The sequence below is a fragment of the Mustelus asterias genome, chromosome 4, assembly GCF_964213995.1.
Source record: "Mustelus asterias chromosome 4, sMusAst1.hap1.1, whole genome shotgun sequence".
Lineage (NCBI taxonomy): Eukaryota > Metazoa > Chordata > Chondrichthyes > Carcharhiniformes > Triakidae > Mustelus > Mustelus asterias.
In genome coordinates, this window is record NC_135804.1 from 76,200,557 (window position 1) to 76,220,730 (window position 20,174).

Here is a 20,174-nt window from a genome sequence, read left to right on the forward strand (position 1 = left end):
TGGCCTCTTTCTGCACTGTAGGGTTTCTATGATTCTATACTTACTTACAGAACTCCACCCTTAAAAACAGGTCTTGCCATCAGAACTATTGATAGAAAGGCAGCTACAAGCTCGACAACAAACATTATAACCTCATATTACCTCAGATGTTAGTGAGAAAGTTCATAAATGTGATGAGCAACAAAGAGACAGTCAAGCTCCTAATTTCACCTTCAGGCTCAGAAGACTTGAAAGTGCCACAGCCCAAGGAGAGAGTGTGGATATGAGATAAACAGAAAGAAAGCATTGCCATAGAAACAGTTCCACAATCGAGATCTAATAGAACTGAGACAGACCAGGGGAACGTCAGAAGGGACAGAATAGCTTTTATGTCATTGGAAAGAAAGCCAATGGAACATTACACACTCTTTAGATCTGGATGGAACAAAGGAATCAGAAACAAGTAGAAAATCTACAACCACTGGGGTGGAAAACACTCCAATTGAATGATGAGAGAGTGGAGTTCATCCTCAAACTCAAAGTGAAATTTGAATCAGATCAGGGAGATTGGTCAAGGCATCACAGTGTCTAATCCTGTGAATGTCTCAGTAAGAAACTGAGATGTAGTTGGAAGCAAGGAGTACAACCTGGTGTAGAGTTACTGAGATGTACACGGATCAGTAAATACAAACAGTAGACTACGGCAGCATTCTTAGGGCAACAGGCAAACCCCATCAAGACCAAGAGCACAAAATGAAATAATCCCCACACAGGCTCCAACAGCTACTCTCCATGATATAGTGTGATTCACCTATCATTTACACACACATTGTCCGTCCATCTCCTCTCCACACAGCGAGTCTCACTCACCCTTCCCCATATAACTAGTATCTCACACCCCTCCCCCAAACAGTTCATTTCCCTCACCCCTCCCCCACACAACGAATCTCTCACACCCTTCCCCTCCCCCAAACAGCTCATCTCCCTCACCCCTCCCTCACGCAGCCACTGCCTCCCTCATAGAACTACAGTCTAACTCACTCCTCCCCCACTTGGCTAGAGTGCCCATTCCCCGCCCCCCCCCCCCCACCCCCCCGCCCACCTCATCCCACACAGCTACACTCTCCCCTCACCCTAACCCATTTAGCTACACTCTGACCCTCTCCCATAAAATGGGATGAATTTAATGCCCCCCAATACCACCACCCATACCAGCATAATTGCAGGTAGGAGCACGTCAAACATAAGGGTAGCTCGGCCAGCCTCTTCCCACCCTCCCAGGCTGTCCCCCATCTTACAGTGGGGGTGGGGGGGAGCGGGGGGTCGGTGGTGGTAACGTCAGCCACCCTGCCCACCCTCAGGCCTATTGAGACCCTTAATTGGCCAGGTATTTATTAGTTAAGGGCCTTATTCCAACTTCACTTCCATAACATAATGGAATGTAGAAGATGGAGTCTATCTCTCTCCCATGCTCTTTCATCACCTTGGCAGGAGGGCAAGGGGATGCCTACATATCTACTGGGGGAGGGGTAGGGGAGGTGCCCTGAATGGGTACAGGGCACTACCCCCAAAGTGATGTTCCACCTACTTTGTGTCACCCTCTGGCCCCCAGAACTTGACCTCCGGCCTCACTCTCCACTTCCTGACCAAAACCCTTGCATTTAATAATTTGGACAAATGCAAGGTGATGCATTTTGGTAGATTGAACCAGGGCAGGACTTACTCAGTTAATGGTAGGGCGTTGGGGAGAGTTACAGAACCAAGAGATCTCGGGGTACATGTTCATAGCTCCTTGAAAGTGGAGTCACAGGTGGACAGAGTGGTGAAGAAGGCATTCGGCATGCTTCGTTTCATCGGTCAGAACATTGAATACAGGAGTTGGGACGTCTTGTTGAAGTTGTACAGGACATTGGTAAGGCCACACTTGGAGTTCTGTGTGCAATTCTGGTCACCCTATTATAGAATGGATATTATTAAACTAGAAGGAGTGCAGAAAAGATTTACTAGGATGCTACTGGGACTTGATGGATTGAGTTATAAGGAGAGGCTGAATAGACTGGGACTTTTTTTCTCAGGAGCGTAGGAGGCTGAGGGGTGACCTTATAGAGGTCTATAAAATAATGAGGGGCATAGACAAGGTAGATAGTCAATATCTTTTCCCAAAGGTAGGGGAGTCTAAAACTAGAGGGCATAGGTTTAAGGTGAGAGGGGAGATATACAAAAGTGTCCAGAGGGGCAATTTGTTCACACAGAGGGTGGTGAGTGTCTGGAACAAACTGCCAGAGGTAGTTGTAGAGGCGGGTACAATTTTGTCTTTTAAAAAAGCATTTAGATAGTTACATGGGTACGATGGGTATAGAGGGATATGGGCCAAATGTGGGCAATTGGGATTAGCTTAGGGGTTTTAAAAAAAAGGGCGGCATGGACAAGTTGGGCCGAAGGGCCTGTTTCCATGCTGTAAACCTCTATGACTCTATGACTCTATTTACCAGTGACCGATGTGCCTCACGAGCAGCTCAGATAAATACATGACTGATTTCAGCTTGACACACTTTTTAAAAACTAACATAATGGCCGCGATTCTCCCATCCGCGCCCGCCACTTTTCTGGCAGGTCCAGACGGGAGACGCACATCTGCAACCTTGAATGGGGATTTGCGCATGCGCGGGGAACGTATGCACATCTCCCAGAGTCAGCGAGCAGTCGCCGGCCAGACCACGCTGGAAACCGGCGGGAAGGCACGTAAGTAATTTAAATCTTCTTTTAAAATGTAGATTTGTTATTTATCGAGACCTTTCAGGTCTCGATCGAATCTCCCACCCCACCAGGAGTACTTCAGTCCGGTGGGGTTCAAACTAGCTCCCCACATTCATGGAGGTAGCTGGAGACCCCACTGGACTGAAGGGGGCAATCGGGGCCTCCCCAGGGGGTCGGGCAGTGGGGGGTGCCCCCTGGGCATGGGCACCCTGGCAGTGCCAGCTTGTGCCCCCTGGCACTGCCAAAGGGGCAAAGTGCCCATGTCCAGGGGGCACCTTGGCACTACCAATCAGACATCGGGTAGTGCCAAGGGGGCAGGGCTTATTGTGGGCAGGGCCTAGGTGTGATTGATGAGGGTGGAGGGTCCCACTGCCATTCTGCATTGGGATTGATCTGGGATGGGGGGAGGGTGGCAGCGACTGGGGCGGGCTGGGGGGGGCGGGGTTTGAACCTGGGGGGGGGATCTGACCCTGGGGGGGGGAGGTCTGACCACAGTGGGGAACGGTCTGACCTCGGTGGGAGGGGGGTCTGACCCGGTGGGAGGGGGGTCTGACCCCGGTGGGAGGGGGGTCTGACCCCAGTGGGAGGTGGGGTCTGACCCCGGAGAGGGGGGGGGGGGGGTGGGGTCAGCCAGGGTGAGGGGGGGGTGGGGGGGATCGCCACTGCTGGGGGGTGGGGCTTGGGCATCAGGGTGCTCCGGGCTGGGCGGGTCAGGGCTGGCCCGGGAATTGCTGTGGGGGCCACAATCGGGCCATGGGATGGGGAGGCTGGAGGGCAGCACTGTGGGGTCCAGGCTGGCCAGTGAGCTGACCAGCAAACAGGAATTTGACAGTTTGGGGTCACTGCGCATGCGCAGAGCTCCAGAACTGTCAAACTCCGGTGCGAATAGGCCCCACCCCCCTGAGTTTTTAACGATATTCACGATTGGGACTTCTTCAGTGCACAGAGTGCAGAGATTCAGGTGAGAAGTTGAACTGTCAGAACTGTCGCGATCTAGAACAGTTTTCCTGCCAATTCAGCACTTTTGGGAGAATCGCCGCCAATGTGTGTGATTCATGGAATAATGAACCAAAATTCTGAAAATGTCCAGAACACTGAGGCTGGGCAGATTCTCTGCAGTGGATAACAGAGTTAATGATCTTGATATTTACTGGGGCAAGATATACAAGCTGGAGGCAGACTACCATCCTGGATTCTCATTCAGTCCCACAGAAGCGCCTGTCCGTGCCTCTAACCATTGCGTCCCCCACAACTATCGCTCTCCTAAACCCCTTTTTTCCCTTCCAGACCCCTGAGCCTGTCTCCGTGGAGGCGATCTGGTCCTCGTGGCTTACCCCTGGAGGGTCATCCCCCTCCACAGAATCCAAAACAATATACCTATTTTGGAGGGGGACAACCACAGGGGATCCCTCCACAGACTGCTCACTCCCTTCCCTTCTCCCATCTGTTGCCCATCCCTTTCTTTTATGGGAGACTGCCACTGGGGTACTTTCTGGCACATCACCCTTCTGACTATTACCCCTCCTAACCGTGACCCACGTGTCTTCCTTCCGAGACCCTGGTGACACTACCTGACTATAACTTTTATCTATTACTCTCTCATTTTCCCTAACTAAACTGAGTTCATCGAGCCTCAGCTCCAGCTCCCTTACACGATCCTTCAGGAGTTGCAGTTCCACACATCTGGCACAGATATGGACTTCCGGGAGGCAAGTTGTCTCCAGGAACTCCCACATCCCACACCGAATGCAGTATACTGGCCTCCCACTCATACCAGCCATGTCCTTTTTAGTTTTTGGGATAAAACAAAAAGGGGGTGTAACCGAAGAAAAACAAACAAACAACCTTCCTCGCCTTCGCCGAAGCCCTGTGAGCCAAAGCCCTTGTAGCTCTCACTCTGTCCCCTGCTCACTCCGCTGCCCGCTAACGACGCTGCCCGCTCAAAGGTGCGGCCGACTTTTAAACCCTCCAAAACCTTCCCAGGCTGCTGCTGGGCCTATTTCCTGTTTGGAAAAAAAACCTCCGATTTTCTTCACTAATTTAACTGCAATTTTTTACCATTTAAATAATAGTCCATTTTGCTGTTATTCCTCAGATAAATACATGACTGATTTCAGCTTGACACACTTTTTAAAAACTAACATAATGGCCGCGATTCTCCCATCCGCGCCCGCCACTTTTCTGGCAGGTCCAGACGGGAGACGCACATCTGCAACCTTGAATGGGGATTTGCGCATGCGCGGGGAACGTATGCACATCTCCCAGAGTCAGCGAGCAGTCGCCGGCCAGACCACGCTGGAAACCGGCGGGAAGGCACGTAAGTAATTTAAATCTTCTTTTAAAATGTAGATTTGTTATTTATCGAGACCTTTCAGGTCTCGATCGAATCTCCCACCCCACCAGGAGTACTTCAGTCCGGTGGGGTTCAAACTAGCTCCCCACATTCATGGAGGTAGCTGGAGACCCCACTGGACTGAAGGGGGCAATCGGGGCCTCCCCAGGGGGTCGGGCAGTGGGGGGTGCCCCCTGGGCATGGGCACCCTGGCAGTGCCAGCTTGTGCCCCCTGGCACTGCCAAAGGGGCAAAGTGCCCATGTCCAGGGGGCACCTTGGCACTACCAATCAGACATCGGGTAGTGCCAAGGGGGCAGGGCTTATTGTGGGCAGGGCCTAGGTGTGATTGATGAGGGTGGAGGGTCCCACTGCCATTCTGCATTGGGATTGATCTGGGATGGGGGGAGGGTGGCAGCGACTGGGGCGGGCTGGGGGGGGCGGGGTTTGAACCTGGGGGGGGGATCTGACCCTGGGGGGGGGAGGTCTGACCACAGTGGGGAACGGTCTGACCTCGGTGGGAGGGGGGTCTGACCCGGTGGGAGGGGGGTCTGACCCCGGTGGGAGGGGGGTCTGACCCCAGTGGGAGGTGGGGTCTGACCCCGGAGGGGGGGGGGGGGGTGGGGTCAGCCAGGGTGAGGGGGGGGTGGGGGGGATCGCCACTGCTGGGGGGTGGGGCTTGGGCATCAGGGTGCTCCGGGCTGGGCGGGTCAGGGCTGGCCCGGGAATTGCTGTGGGGGCCACAATCGGGCCATGGGATGGGGAGGCTGGAGGGCAGCACTGTGGGGTCCAGGCTGGCCAGTGAGCTGACCAGCAAACAGGAATTTGACAGTTTGGGGTCACTGCGCATGCGCAGAGCTCCAGAACTGTCAAACTCCGGTGCGAATAGGCCCCACCCCCCTGAGTTTTTAACGATATTCACGATTGGGACTTCTTCAGTGCACAGAGTGCAGAGATTCAGGTGAGAAGTTGAACTGTCAGAACTGTCGCGATCTAGAACAGTTTTCCTGCCAATTCAGCACTTTTGGGAGAATCGCCGCCAATGTGTGTGATTCATGGAATAATGAACCAAAATTCTGAAAATGTCCAGAACACTGAGGCTGGGCAGATTCTCTGCAGTGGATAACAGAGTTAATGATCTTGATATTTACTGGGGCAAGATATACAAGCTGGAGGCAGACTACCATCCTGGATTCTCATTCAGTCCCACAGAAGCGCCTGTCCGTGCCTCTAACCATTGCGTCCCCCACAACTATCGCTCTCCTAAACCCCTTTTTTCCCTTCCAGACCCCTGAGCCTGTCTCCGTGGAGGCGATCTGGTCCTCGTGGCTTACCCCTGGAGGGTCATCCCCCTCCACAGAATCCAAAACAATATACCTATTTTGGAGGGGGACAACCACAGGGGATCCCTCCACAGACTGCTCACTCCCTTCCCTTCTCCCATCTGTTGCCCATCCCTTTCTTTTATGGGAGACTGCCACTGGGGTACTTTCTGGCACATCACCCTTCTGACTATTACCCCTCCTAACCGTGACCCACGTGTCTTCCTTCCGAGACCCTGGTGACACTACCTGACTATAACTTTTATCTATTACTCTCTCATTTTCCCTAACTAAACTGAGTTCATCGAGCCTCAGCTCCAGCTCCCTTACACGATCCTTCAGGAGTTGCAGTTCCACACATCTGGCACAGATATGGACTTCCGGGAGGCAAGTTGTCTCCAGGAACTCCCACATCCCACACCGAATGCAGTATACTGGCCTCCCACTCATACCAGCCATGTCCTTTTTAGTTTTTGGGATAAAACAAAAAGGGGGTGTAACCGAAGAAAAACAAACAAACAACCTTCCTCGCCTTCGCCGAAGCCCTGTGAGCCAAAGCCCTTGTAGCTCTCACTCTGTCCCCTGCTCACTCCGCTGCCCGCTAACGACGCTGCCCGCTCAAAGGTGCGGCCGACTTTTAAACCCTCCAAAACCTTCCCAGGCTGCTGCTGGGCCTATTTCCTGTTTGGAAAAAAAACCTCCGATTTTCTTCACTAATTTAACTGCAATTTTTTACCATTTAAATAATAGTCCATTTTGCTGTTATTCCTACCAAATGGATGACCTCACATTTACCAACATTGTACTCCATCTGCCAGACCCTTGCCCACCCACTTAGACTATCTATATCCCTTTGTAGACTTTCAGCATCCTCTGCACACTTTGCTCTGCCACTCATCTTGGTGTCATCTGCGAATTTTGACACACTGCACTTGGTCCCCAACTTCCAATCATCGATATAAATCGTAAACAATTGAAGCCCCAACCCTGATCCCTGAGGCACACCACTAATCACTGATCATCAACCAGAAAAACACCCATTTACCCCCACTCTTTGCTTTCTGTTAGTTAACCAATCCTCTATCCATGTTAATACTTTACCGGTAACACCATGCACCTTTATCTTATGCAGCAGCCTTTGGTGTGGCATCTTGTCCAAATGCCTTCTGGAAATCCAGATACACCACATCCACAGGTTCCCAATTGTCCACTGAGCACAATGTTCTCAAAGAATTCCGCAAATTAGTCAAACATGACCTGCCATGAACCCATGCTGCGTCTTCCTAATGGGACAATTTATATCCAGATGTCTTGCTATTTTTTCCTTGATGATAGTTTCAAGCATTTTCCCCACTATAGACATTAAGCTAACCAGCCTATAGTTATCCGCCTTTTGTCTACCTCTTTTTTTTAAACAGGCATTTCACTCCCATTCCTTTAAATAGACTCAAAAATCTTTAACAATTTGAGTCAGGTGGTGTAAGACCCGCTCTCTGTCTCCTAGAAGGTGAGGAGGTGCAATCAGATTTAAAGGGCAGTAGAAGCACTCTTACATTAGTCTCTGGTGTAGCTCAGGGATAGTTGGGGCATCATGATCAGCACAGGCTTGGAGGGCCGAAGGGCCTGTTCCTGTGCTGTACTTTTATTGTTATTGTTATTGAGGCAGGTGATCCCAAACCACAGAATAATTAAGGCGCAGAAAAGGACCATTCAGCCCATTGTGCTTGTGCTGGCCAAAAAAGAGGAAACATAAACTATCTGCTCATTTTTAATCCAATTTCCAGCACCTGGTCCAGAGCCTTGCAGGTTCCAGCATTTCAGATGCAGATCCAGGTACCTTTTAAAAGAGTTGAGCATTTCAACCTTAACCACCAACTTAGGCAGTGAATTCCAGATGCCACCACCCTCCGCATGAAGAGATTTTTCTTCCTGTCCCCTTTAATTCTTCTACCAATCCCTTTCAATTTATGCCCCCGGTAATTGACTTCTCAGCTAGGGGAAACAAGTCCTTCCGTCTACCCTGTCTAGGCCCATCAGAATTATGTACACCTAAATTAGGTCACCCCATAAACCTTCTTGTTACCACAAAACTCCAGCTGTGGTCTAACCAGTGTTTTATATAGTTCCATCATTACATCCCTGCTTTTGCATTCAATACCTCGCCCGGTTTACTCTGTCTCTCAGAACTGTTTCCAATAATTTGCCCACAACTAAGTCAAACTGACCAGCCTGTATGTTTCTGGCCTATTCCTCACATCTTTTTAAAATAATGGTACACCGTTTGCTGACCTTTGATTCTCTGGTGTAGCTCCCTGTGAGGCAGCGAAGGCTGGAGATGGGACTGTGATCCTGGAGTGGGTAAGTTTGGTGCTGCTCAGGTCGTGATCATGAAGTTGGGGGTGGGTGAGGTAGGTACCTGTTGGCTTAGAAAGTTGAGGATTATGTGGGAGATGTTCATGCAGAATCAGGGATATTAGTGGGCGATTGGAGCTATATCAGTGGCTGAGGGGGTTGGGGGTCAGTAATCAGGAGGGTGGGGCATGGTGATTCTGATAGGAGTCAGTGATGGGGGTTGTTGGTGAAGTGGTGGTTTGGGGAAAATCATGGGTTGTGGTGAATTGTTTATCAGTAGGTTTGTTGGGCCTGGAACATTCACTGACTTTGATTTGATTTGATTTATTATTGTCACATTTATTAACATACAGTGAAAAATATTGTTTCTTGCACGCTGTACAGACAAAACATATCGTTCATAGACAAGGAAAGGAGAGAGTGCAGAATGTAGTGTTACAGTCATAGCTAGGGTGTAGAGAAAGATCAACTTAATACGAGGTAAGCCTGCCCCTCTTAGCCCACATGCACTGCTGTAAAGCCACTGAGCAAGTTTCTCCAAATCCAGAAAATACAGCCAACTGTAATTAAAAATAGAAGCACTGCTAAACTGGAGGCAAACAGCCTTCTTTAAACAATTTCAGTGGCCAACCCACCTTCTGAGACAAAGTTGGTCAACCGACCCTTGAACTGCCTCTATTAAAATCAGAAATAGGTAGGTTAGAGGTGAGTTAGCTTCCTGCTTCAGATTTTTTAAACATTTTAACTTCCCAAACAACCAAAACACATCAGTTTTTAACATGAGACAGCAGCCAGAAGAACGAGGCTAATGGTATTCATTGTTATTTATGGGTAAAAGACACAGCAACCATTGGTAAGTGACAGATGCATAATTAAGCAGAAATATTTACAGGTTTTTGTCCTTGCTACCATGTTCCACAGTTCATTTCAGGAGAATTGTGTCTCACCTTCAATCTTGAACTAATTACATTTTCCCATTAATCCACCACAGGAAGTTAAATTCTATCATTTTGTTTACTTACCCTGTTAACAATGTGATAAGTGCTAATAACTGCCTTCAGGTTTTGAATTTTTCAGGGAGATTTTAAAAATGCATATTTCTCCCTCCATAGATGCTGTCTTATATGCTGAGCATTACCAGCCATTTCTGCATGGCCCAAGATGAGTTGCAATCTGCCTCCACCATTCACATCATGAACTCACAGCTCCAGTTAGATAGTCACAAAGGTGGAGGAAGTCCAGGACCCCTGACCTGGGCAATGAGTCGAAGGAGAGTGTAACAGGTCTGAGAATGGAGGATTTTAAAAATTGAGTCATGTGGCTTTAAATAATGCTGCCTTGTGTTGCAGGAGTATACCATCGATATCTTCTTTGCACAGACTTGGTATGACAGGAGGCTGCGTTTTAACAGCACATTGAAAGTTCTGACCTTAAACAGTAACATGGTGGGACGCATCTGGATCCCAGACACCATCTTCCGAAACTCAAAACGGGCAGATTCTCATTGGATCACCACACCCAATCAGCTGCTGCGAATCTGGAATGATGGCAAGATTCTCTACACTCTCAGGTATGGTTGCCAACCTGTCATCACATGATGTCCCACATCATTCCAGTAGCATGTCCAATCAGACTTGTGAACTGGATCATTTTTATCTTTCAGTCTTTCTTTCCATGTTCAATATTATTTCACAAGAAACACATAGAAGTGCTGAAAGAAAATGAAAAATACAATTTATTGTATATACCCATGTAGAAATCAATCTCATTAAAAGTCAAGCCATGATTTTTAATAGTTTGTAATTTTTCATGCGCTTGCTGTAAATTAGTTAATCTTAGTTTTTCAGGGATCAAAGCCCAAACATTTCAGAACCAAAATATAATTCCCTCGTCCACAGCAAAAACCTTAATTCATTATTCATTAATTAACAGGATGCAGGGGTGATGCGCTACTCAAACACGAGGCCTGAAGCTTGGTAAATGAAAGGCTTTTATTTACTGTAATGAAGCAGCCAGTAATTATATACACTATCCCAGACTGAAGGGGTCCCGGCCAGGGCAGGGACTCTTATACCTCTCCCAGGAGGCGGAGCCCGACTGGGATGTGCCACAACACTACAGTACAAAGGTGTAACAACCCCACCCTAACCCCAACAGCAACAATAGCACAACCCAACAGTAACATATGTACATCCTTGTAGTACTGGCCAGCCCCTGGCTCAGTACTATCCAGTGGGAACCAACGATGGTTCACCACATTCACCCCTCCTTTGAGAAAAAAGGCCGGCGGGGTACAAAAACAGAATAAAGTGTCAGCAGTCTATAAGTTCAGACAGTCAGGGGGACCGCACCGTCGTTGTGACCTCCTCAATACCGGCGGTGACACCGGAGTAGGCACTTGCGGTGGCGTTCTCCCCAAGGCGGCGTCCAGCTGTTCTTCGACGGACTCACAGGCCGGTTGACCCTGAGGTGTCGGTAGTCCATGGGATCCTGACACGCCCTGCAGTGGCGACCATCTTCTGGGCTCAGGCAAGCTGTACATGGGAGTAAAATGGTTACGCAACGGTCCGGATGCTGCCCGCGCCGTGTCCGGGGAAGAAACAAGAGATAAAGGGTTTGTAACAGGGGGTATGGGAGCGACAGGGGTTGCTACGTCCCCTGCTGGCGCCAGGTCTCGGACCGAGACCGTATCCTCTCGCCCGTCAGGGTATGCCACATAGGCATACTGAGGGTTGGTGTGGAGGAGATGGACCTGTTCGACCAACGGGTCGGACTTGCGGGCCCTTACATGTCGCCGCAGGAGGACGGGTCCTGAGTACGTCAACCAAGACGGTAATGAGGTCCCCAAGGAAGACTTCCGAGGGAATGAGAACATCCTCTCGTGGGGAGTAGCATTGGTTGCCGTACACAGGAGGGAGCGAATAGAATGGAGCGCATCAGGGAGCACCTCTTGCCAACGGGAGACTGGAAGACCTTTTGACTTCAACGCCAGTAAGACAGCCTTCCAGACTGTAGCATTCTCACGTTCCACCTGTCCGTTACCCCTAGGGTTGTAGCTCGTGGTCCTACTCGAGGCAATCCCGTATGAGAGCAGGAATTGCCTCAAGTCATCGCTCATGAACAACGAGCCCCTGTCACTATGGATGTAGCCGGGGTACCCGAACAGGGTAAAGAGATCACGGAATGCCTTGATAACCGTGGCAGCAGATGTATCAGAGCAGGGAACAACAAAAGGGAACCGAGAGTACTCGTCAATGATATTGAGGAAGTACACATTCCGATCTGTTGAGGGAAGGGGGCCCTTAAAATCGACACTCAATCTCTCGAAGGGACGAGTGGCCTTGACTAAATGTGCCCGGTCAGGTCGGTAAAAGTGCGGTTTGCATTCCGCGCAAACCCGACAGCTCCTTGTTACTGACCTGACGTCCTCCACCGAGTAAGGCAGGTTGCGGGCTTTTATAAAGTGGTAGAGCCGAGTGACCCCAGGATGGCATAGGTCATTATGGAGGGCCTGCAAACGGTCCTCCTGTATACTAGCGCATGTTCCACGTGAGAGGGCATCCGAGGGCTCATTGAGTTTCCCTGGACGATACATGATGTCGTAGTTATAGGTGGAGAGTTCAATTCTCCACCGCAAGATCTTGTCATTCTTGATCTTGCCGCTCTGCGTGTTGTTAAACATGAACGCCACGGACCGCTGGCCCGTGATCAGGGTGAACCGTTTTCCCGCCAAGTAATGGCGCCAGTGCCTGACGGCCTCCACAATGGCCTGGGCCTCCTTTTCCACTGCTGAATGCCGAATTTCGGGGCCTTCGAGGGTGCGGGAAAAAAATGTGACGAGCCTGCCCGCCTGGTTAAGTGTGGCGGCCAGGGCGAAATCAGATGCATCGCTCTCCACCTGAAAGGGGATGGACTCGTCTACAGCGAGCATCATAGCTTTCGCGATGTCGGCTTTCAATTTATCGAAGGCCAATCGGGCCTCTGGCGTTCAGGGAAAAGTCGTGGACTTAATGAGCGGACGGGCTTTGTCCGCGTAGTTGGGAACCCGCTGCGCATAATAAGAGAAGAAGCCTAAGCATCTTCTCAGTGCTTTTGCACTAGCAGGCAAGGGAAGTTCAGAGAGGGGGCGCATACGGTCTGGATCAGGGCCAATGACCCCGTTTTCCACCACGTATCCGAGGATGGCTAAACGGCGCGTACGAAACACACACTTCTCCCTGTTGTAGGTCAAGTTCAGGCGAGATGCAGTGCGTAGGAAGTTCAGGAGATTCGTGTCGTGATCCTGCTGGTCATGGCCGCAGATGGTGACATTATCCAGGTACGGGAAGGTAGCCTGCAGCCCGTTCTGGTCCACCATTCGGTCCATAGCACGCTGGAAGACCGAGACCCCATTGGTGACACCAAAGGGAACCCTGAGAAAGTGATACAAGCGACCATCCGCCTCAAAAGCTGTGTATTGTCGGTCCTCTGGGCGAATGGGGAGTTGGTGGTAGGCAGACTTGAGGTCTATGGTGGAGAACACCCGGTACTGCGCAATCTGATTGACCATATCAGATATGCGCGGGAGAGGATACGCATCCAGCTGCGTATATCGGTTAATGGTCTGACTGTAGTCAATGACCATCCGGGGTTTGTTCCCACTCTTGACCACCACGACCTGCGCTCTCCACGGACTAGCGCTGGGTTGTATGATCCGTTCTTTGAGGATCCGCTGAACCTCAGATCTAATGAAGATCCGATCCTCAGCGCTGTAACGCCTACTTTTAGTCGCGATGGGCTTGCAGCCTTGCACAAGATTCTGGAACAAGGAGGGTGTGGTGATCTTCAGCGTCGAGAGGCTGCAGGCGTGGCGCGTTGGGCAATTTGGAGGCTGCTGCTATTTTCCCACTGCCAGTGAAGGGAGTGGCCCACCGTACTGTAGGATTACACTCCTCAAGTGGACCATGAAGTTTAGTCCGAGAAGTATTGGCGCGCAAAGATACGGCAACACGAGGAGCTTGAAACGCTCGTAAACTGTGCCTTGCACCTTCAAAGTTACCACGCAACTCCCTAGCACGGCAACAGACTGGGACCTTGATGCCATAGAGATTGTCTGTTTGGCAGGTTGAATCTGGAGTCCACACCGCTTCACAGTGTCTGGGTGGATAAAGCTCTCAGTGCTCCCGCTGTCAAACAGACAATAAATCACGTGGTCATTTACCTGGATATTCATCATAGATTTGTCAAGTCTATGAGGTTTGGCCTGGTCCAGGATGATCGACGCCACCGTTGGTTCATGAGCGCCACTGCAGGCTGCTGAAATCGATGAGGAGGACCCCTGCTGGTCGTTCGTGGTCAGTGTCGACCAACATGACCGCTCCCATGAGTCGCACGTGGGTGAGGGCGCCAAACTCAGCGACCCCTGGTGGTCACACATCTCCGACTCCGTTGACCGTAATGGCGTCGTCCTGGCCTCGCACGTGGATGAACCCCGCGATGACTTTGACGACGAAGAGCCGAGCTCTGAAGAATCGCAGGCCGCACTGCCGTTCCTGGGTTTAGATCGGCACACTTTTGAATAGTGCCCTTTTTTACCGTGTGCGGTGCACAACACAGCTTTAGCGGGACACCGTTGCCGAGTATGCTTCGCTCCCCCACAGAAATAGCACCGCGGGCCGCCCGGGGCTGCTGCTGTCGTCTGGCCCGAGTGGGAGCACGCCATTACGCAGCATTTCGAACCCGAGGGATGAGGAGGGATTGGCGACTGCTCCTGCCACGTTGTCTCCACATGGTCCTCCGGATATAATACTAAGCTTTTGGAGGCCATCTCGAGCATCTCCGCTAGCTCGATTGCCTGGGTAAGATTAAGGTTACCCTTCTCCAACAGTTTAAGTCAAATGTACGACGATCCGACCCCCGCCACAAACGCATCTCGGGCAAGGTCGTTCATGCTCTGCTCAGCCGACACTGCTTTGCAGTTACAGCCCCTGGCTAGCTGTAGGAGCTCGTTCGCATATTCCTCCATCGTTTCGCCAGACTGCCGTCGTCGAGTGGCTAGGAGGTAACGAGCGTGTATTTCATTGGGTGGTTTGATATAGCGCTTCTTCAGAAGCTCGAGGGCCTTAGTATAATCGGTGGCCGCACGGATCGCGAGGTAGACAGTGTCGCTTACCCTCGCATGGAGGACCCGGAGTCTGTCATCACCTGTGGTGACCGCTGCGGAGGCTGCCAGGTAGTCTTCGAAACACTTCAGCCAGTGGTCGAAGGTGTTAGAAGTGCCCACCGCACGTGGATCTAGTGTAAGGCGTTCCGGCTTCAGAATTTGCTCCATACTCTCTTTTTTTTTCTTCGACGAGAGTTTAACGACAGTAAATAAAATTGATGCGCTTCTCAAACACGAGGCCTGAAGCTCGGTAAATGAAAGGCTTTTATTTACTGTAATGAAGCAGCCAGTAATTATATACACTATCCCAGACTGAGGGGCTCCAGCCAGAGCAGGGACTCTTATACCTCTCCCAGGAGGCGGAGTCCGACTGGGATGTGCCACAACACTACAGTACAAAGGTGTAACAACCCCACCCTAACCCCAACAGCAACAATAGCACAACCCAACAGTAACATATGTACATCCTTGTAGTACTGGCCAGCCCCTGGCTCAGTACTATCCAGTGGGAACCAACGATGGTTCACCACAAGGGGCTAACTTGCAGAGCAAAGATTAAATAATTGAGTCCTCAATCATTTCTCTCAGCCTCCTGAGGAGGGGAGGCTTGGGACTTGTCCATCAGGCTCTTATTCGGTGAAACACCCCTTGCACCAAGGCCCAAGTCAAGGGCTGGGGGGGTGTCATCATCCTGCCATTTGCTCCTGGCACTGTCCTTCCCTTTCCTTCCCCAGCCCCCAAACTCAGCACTGAAACCACAGGCCCAGCTGATGCCACTGCTTCAGGAACTTTGAAGGAAGTTGTTCACACAGACATAGGAGGTCTCCACCACCATTCTGCTCTTTAATGAACCATAAAGCCAATAACATGAAATATGTGTTTCTGGGCTGGTCTGGGATTAGGCCCCGACACCTTGGGGCCTTCCTGGGTCTCACAGTAAATGGTGGCTGGACCAGAGATGGGAGAAGGAACCAATCGGTGACTAATCTTCTGGGCCTAGGGTCAGGAGGGGTTCCTTAATAAACATAGAGGGAGAGAGAAAGTGAGAGAGAGTGTCTCTGTAGTTGTGTGTGTCTCACATATTTATATATAGCCACTGTATATCAGTGCATGTCTTCCGAAAGGGCTTGACAACTTTAGGTGAGAAGTGGAAATCTGGAGGGTAAAACTGCTATGAAACTGCAATTAGTCAGAAATGCTGCAGAAACTTTGTTCCTGCCTAAACAGGGCATTCTCCACAGACCAGGTAAAATTACACCAGCAACAAGTCAGAGCAAATTTAAGGCAAAAACATATTATTTGTCGAAGTAATTGTTTCCTGATATAAGTATGTGTAGCTCCCTTTATCCCCAACCATCAGATCTAATTCAGTATCACACAACCTTAACCTGAGCCATATAAACAGATATAGGACAGGGTGATTGAAAGCTTGGGTAAAGGAAGAGGTATTGAAGCATCTTAACAGAGAAAAGCAAGATAGAGAGGCTTAGAGGTTTAGGGAGGGAATTCCAGGGCCTCGGCAACTGAAGACATAGTCACCAATGATGGAGCGATTACAAATGGGAACATGTAAGGGTAGGCGATGACTTAATGGCATTATCATTAGACTATTAATCCGGAAACTCAGCGAATGTTCCGGATTTGAATCCCGCCAAGGCAGGTGGTGGAATTTGAATTCAATTAAAACATATCTGGAATTAAGAATCTACTGATGACCGTGAAACCATTGTTGATTGTCGGAAAAATCCATCTGGTTCACTAATGTCCTTTAGGGAAGGAAACTTGCCATCCTTACCTGGTCTGGCCTAAATGTGACTCTAAAGCCACAGCAATGTGGTTGACTCTCAACTACCCTCCAAGGGCAACTAGGGATGGGCAATAAATGCTGGCCCAGCCAGCGAAATCCATGTCCCATGAATGAATATAAAAAAGAAAGGTCAGAATTAGAGGAATACTAATATCTCATCAAGGAAGGCTGGAAGGGATGACAGAGAAAGGGGTCAGACCATGTAGGAGATGGCAGAGATAGGGGTCAGACCATGTAGGAGATGACAGATAGGGGTCAGGCATCTGCCTTTCTTTGTTCCTCTTCCTCATCCACCTCATGAGCCCTCGCCCTCCCCCCTTTGTGGATCCCTCCTTCCACTTTGCTACCCTTGTCATCGCCAGACCACAAGAACCACCGTCACCACCACCCCTCCTCCTCATACTCCTCACCCCTGTTCAAACTTCGGACCTTTGCTGTGATGGCAGCATGAGTCCCACAGCACAGTACTGTCCAGATAGACACTAGTGTGTGACACCTGGGGGGAAGGAGACCCCTATATTCCCAATCCCAGGTGCAATACTGATCTGAGCCAGTAACACAGGAGGGTCCATGGGTCCAGCAGTATGGTGCTCTCCATGAAGGCCAGCTTGGCAAGGAGATGGAGGACAGGAACCAGTCTGCCCTGGCAGAGTGGTGAGCAGCACACCAGGAGCAGCCCAGCACTATGGCAGAAAGTTGTTGCACTCGCCCCGAAGTTTCTGGTGAATTGAGGACCAACTGCTTTGCGCACGCCTTTCTTTAGCAGTTGGGTTTGATGTGATGTCCCACAGACATGACACAGGATTGAAAGGTCTGACAGGATACCAGCAGGCAGCTGTTTAAATGAGCATTCATGGTATGTAAATGAATGCAAATGACATTCACGCCACCAGCCAGCAGGAAGTGTGACCCACCATTAACCTGTCATTGGGAGAATTGCAATGGGATTTTACACCAGTGGGGTTCTGACTTTTTGCCTCCCGCCAGATTCACCACACCCGCCCATCACCAAAACCGCCATGGGTGGGATAGAATTCCATCCAGTAATTTCAGTCTTCCCAATAAAGGACTTTTTAAAATTTGAAATGTTGGTATGGTTGATGGAAATAACTTTTTTTCCCCATTTTTCAGGCTCACAATCGAGGCAGAGTGTCAGCTCTATCTACAGAACTTTCCCATGGATGAGCAGTCCTGTCCTCTCACCTTCTCCAGCTGTAAGTCTCATTGATAACTCATCCAAATCCCCAATTCCAATCATAAAATTAACTGGGGCTTGCTGTTTCATATTACCTCTCTCTTACAAATAATAGGTTAGCTTTCTGATTTATTTGTGAGCCAAGATCAGGAATGATGGATGGCTTGTGCTCATCAGACCTCAAGACAACCCAATTTCTCCACTGCTTTCTATCCAGCAGACTGTGCCCTGGGTTTTATTGTTCATGTGAGCCCAATGTAAGTAAGCTCCTCCCACAGGACAGCTTCAAGGCAATTTTGGGTGGGGCCAGGGATGGGGGTACTCTGTTTACCTCATGTTTAGAGGCTACAACTCCCATCCCTGGTCCCAGGGATGACTGGATTGGGGATCAAAGCCATAACCTTCCTGCTCAGTGATTGGCAGACTCGCTCTGAGCCAAAACTGCACAAGATTAGTGGGACTGAAAGTTAATGAGCCTGTTACTGTATTGCCCTCGCACCAGCTGTAACTAAACAGAGGTTCACCTCCCCTGATACAGAGCTGAGAGAACCTCTGTTCACTGATTAGGTCATGATGTGGAGATGCCGGCGTTGGACTGGGGTAAACACAGTAAGAGTTTTAACAACACCAGGTTAAAGTCCAACAGGTTTATTTGGTAGCAAATGCTATTAGCTTTTGGAGCGCTGCTCCTTCGTCAGATGGAGTGGAAATGTGCTCTCAAACAGGGCATACAGAGACACAAAATCAAGTTCCAGAATACTGATTAAAATGCGAATCTCTACAACCAACCAGATCTTAAAGATACAGACAATTGAGTGGAGGGAGCATTAAGCACAGGTTAAAGAGATGTGTATTGTCTCCAGACAGGACAGCCAGTGAAATTCTGCAAGTCCAGAAGGCAAGCTGTGGGGGTTACTGATAGTGTGATGTAAACCCAAGATCCCGGTTTAGGCCGTCCTCATGTGTGCGGAACTTGGCTATCAGTTTCTGCTCAGCGACTCTGCGCTGTCATGTGTCGGGAAGGCCGCCTTGGAGGCCGGTCACGGGCATTCAGCCTCTGATCTTCGGGTAAGCGTTCTGGCTGTCCTGTCTGGAGACAATACACATCTCTTTAACCTGTGCTTAATGCTCCCTCCACTCACATTGTCTGTATCTTTAGGGCCAAAAGGCCTGTTTCTGAGCTGTAATTTTCTATGGTTCTATTCAGTGGGACTAGGCATAAAATGGTTCGGCACAGACAAGAAGGGCCAAAAGGCCTGTTTCTGAGCTGTAATTTTCTATGGTTCTATGGTTCTATGGTTCTACCTGGTTGGCTGTAGAGATTCGCATTTTAATCAGTATTCTGTAACTTGATTTTGTGTCTCTGTGTGCCCTGTTTGAGAGCAGATATCCACTCCATCTGACGAAGGAGCAGCACTCCGAAAGCTAATGGCATTTGCTACCAAATAAACCTGTTGGACTTTAACCTGGTGTTGTTAAAACTCTGACACTGATTAGGTCACAGAAGTTTGGGCTGATACCATCTCGGAAAAACACAATTTTGGGTTGGGGTGGAGACTGAAACAATCCATGATCCCAAACAGAATAGGAATGATTCAGTGGGGGATTAACCAGGGTTTGTGAGCAGGGCTAGAAACATAGAAACATAGAAACTCTACAGTGCAGGAGGCCATTCAGCCCATCGAATCTGCACCAACCACAATTCCACTTCGGCCCTATCCCTGTAACCCCATATATTTACCCCACTAATCCCTCTAACCTACACATTCCAGGACACTAAGCAGCAATTTAGCATGGACAATGCACCTAACTTGCACATCTTTGGACTGTGGGAGGAAACCGGAACACCTCGAGGAAACCCACGCAGACACGAGGAGAACATGCAAACTCCACACAGACTGTCAACCAAGATGGGAATCAAACCCAGGTCCCTAGAGCTGTGAAGCAGCAGTGCTAACCACTGTGCCATCATGCCGCCCCAAAAAGATGAAAAACAGGGCCAAGGTCTCAGAAGGTTTGTCGGGGTGAAACTAGCCTGAGGCAATAGCGAGTTGCCGAAAACGGATACACCCACTGAAGACAGTAGAAGGGAAAATAGGCCGGACCCAAAGACAAGTGGGTGATTCACTCTTACCCATTTTAACCTAGCCCCTGCCAAGATCAATTTCACTTCCATTAACTTATCTTAATCTGGTGCTGAGGGAGATAGAGCGACAGTTTAAACAGGGGGTTAAACATCCCAATACAAATACTCACACAGATAGGGGGACAGAATTGCAGATGTAATCAG

At 49.8% G+C, this 20,174-nt stretch overlaps 1 protein-coding gene across 1 annotated transcript in view; it reads left to right on the forward strand.

Moving 5' to 3' along the window:
• Window positions 1-20,174, forward strand: part of LOC144493129 (gamma-aminobutyric acid receptor subunit gamma-4-like) — a 465,743-nt gene that overhangs the window by 206,748 nt on the left and 238,821 nt on the right. Inside the window, exons 4-5 of the mRNA XM_078212032.1 lie at window positions 10,090-10,310; window positions 17,821-17,903. Of these exons, the coding sequence (XP_078068158.1) occupies window positions 10,090-10,310; window positions 17,821-17,903 (304 nt within the window). The remainder of the gene's footprint in view (window positions 1-10,089; window positions 10,311-17,820; window positions 17,904-20,174) is intronic.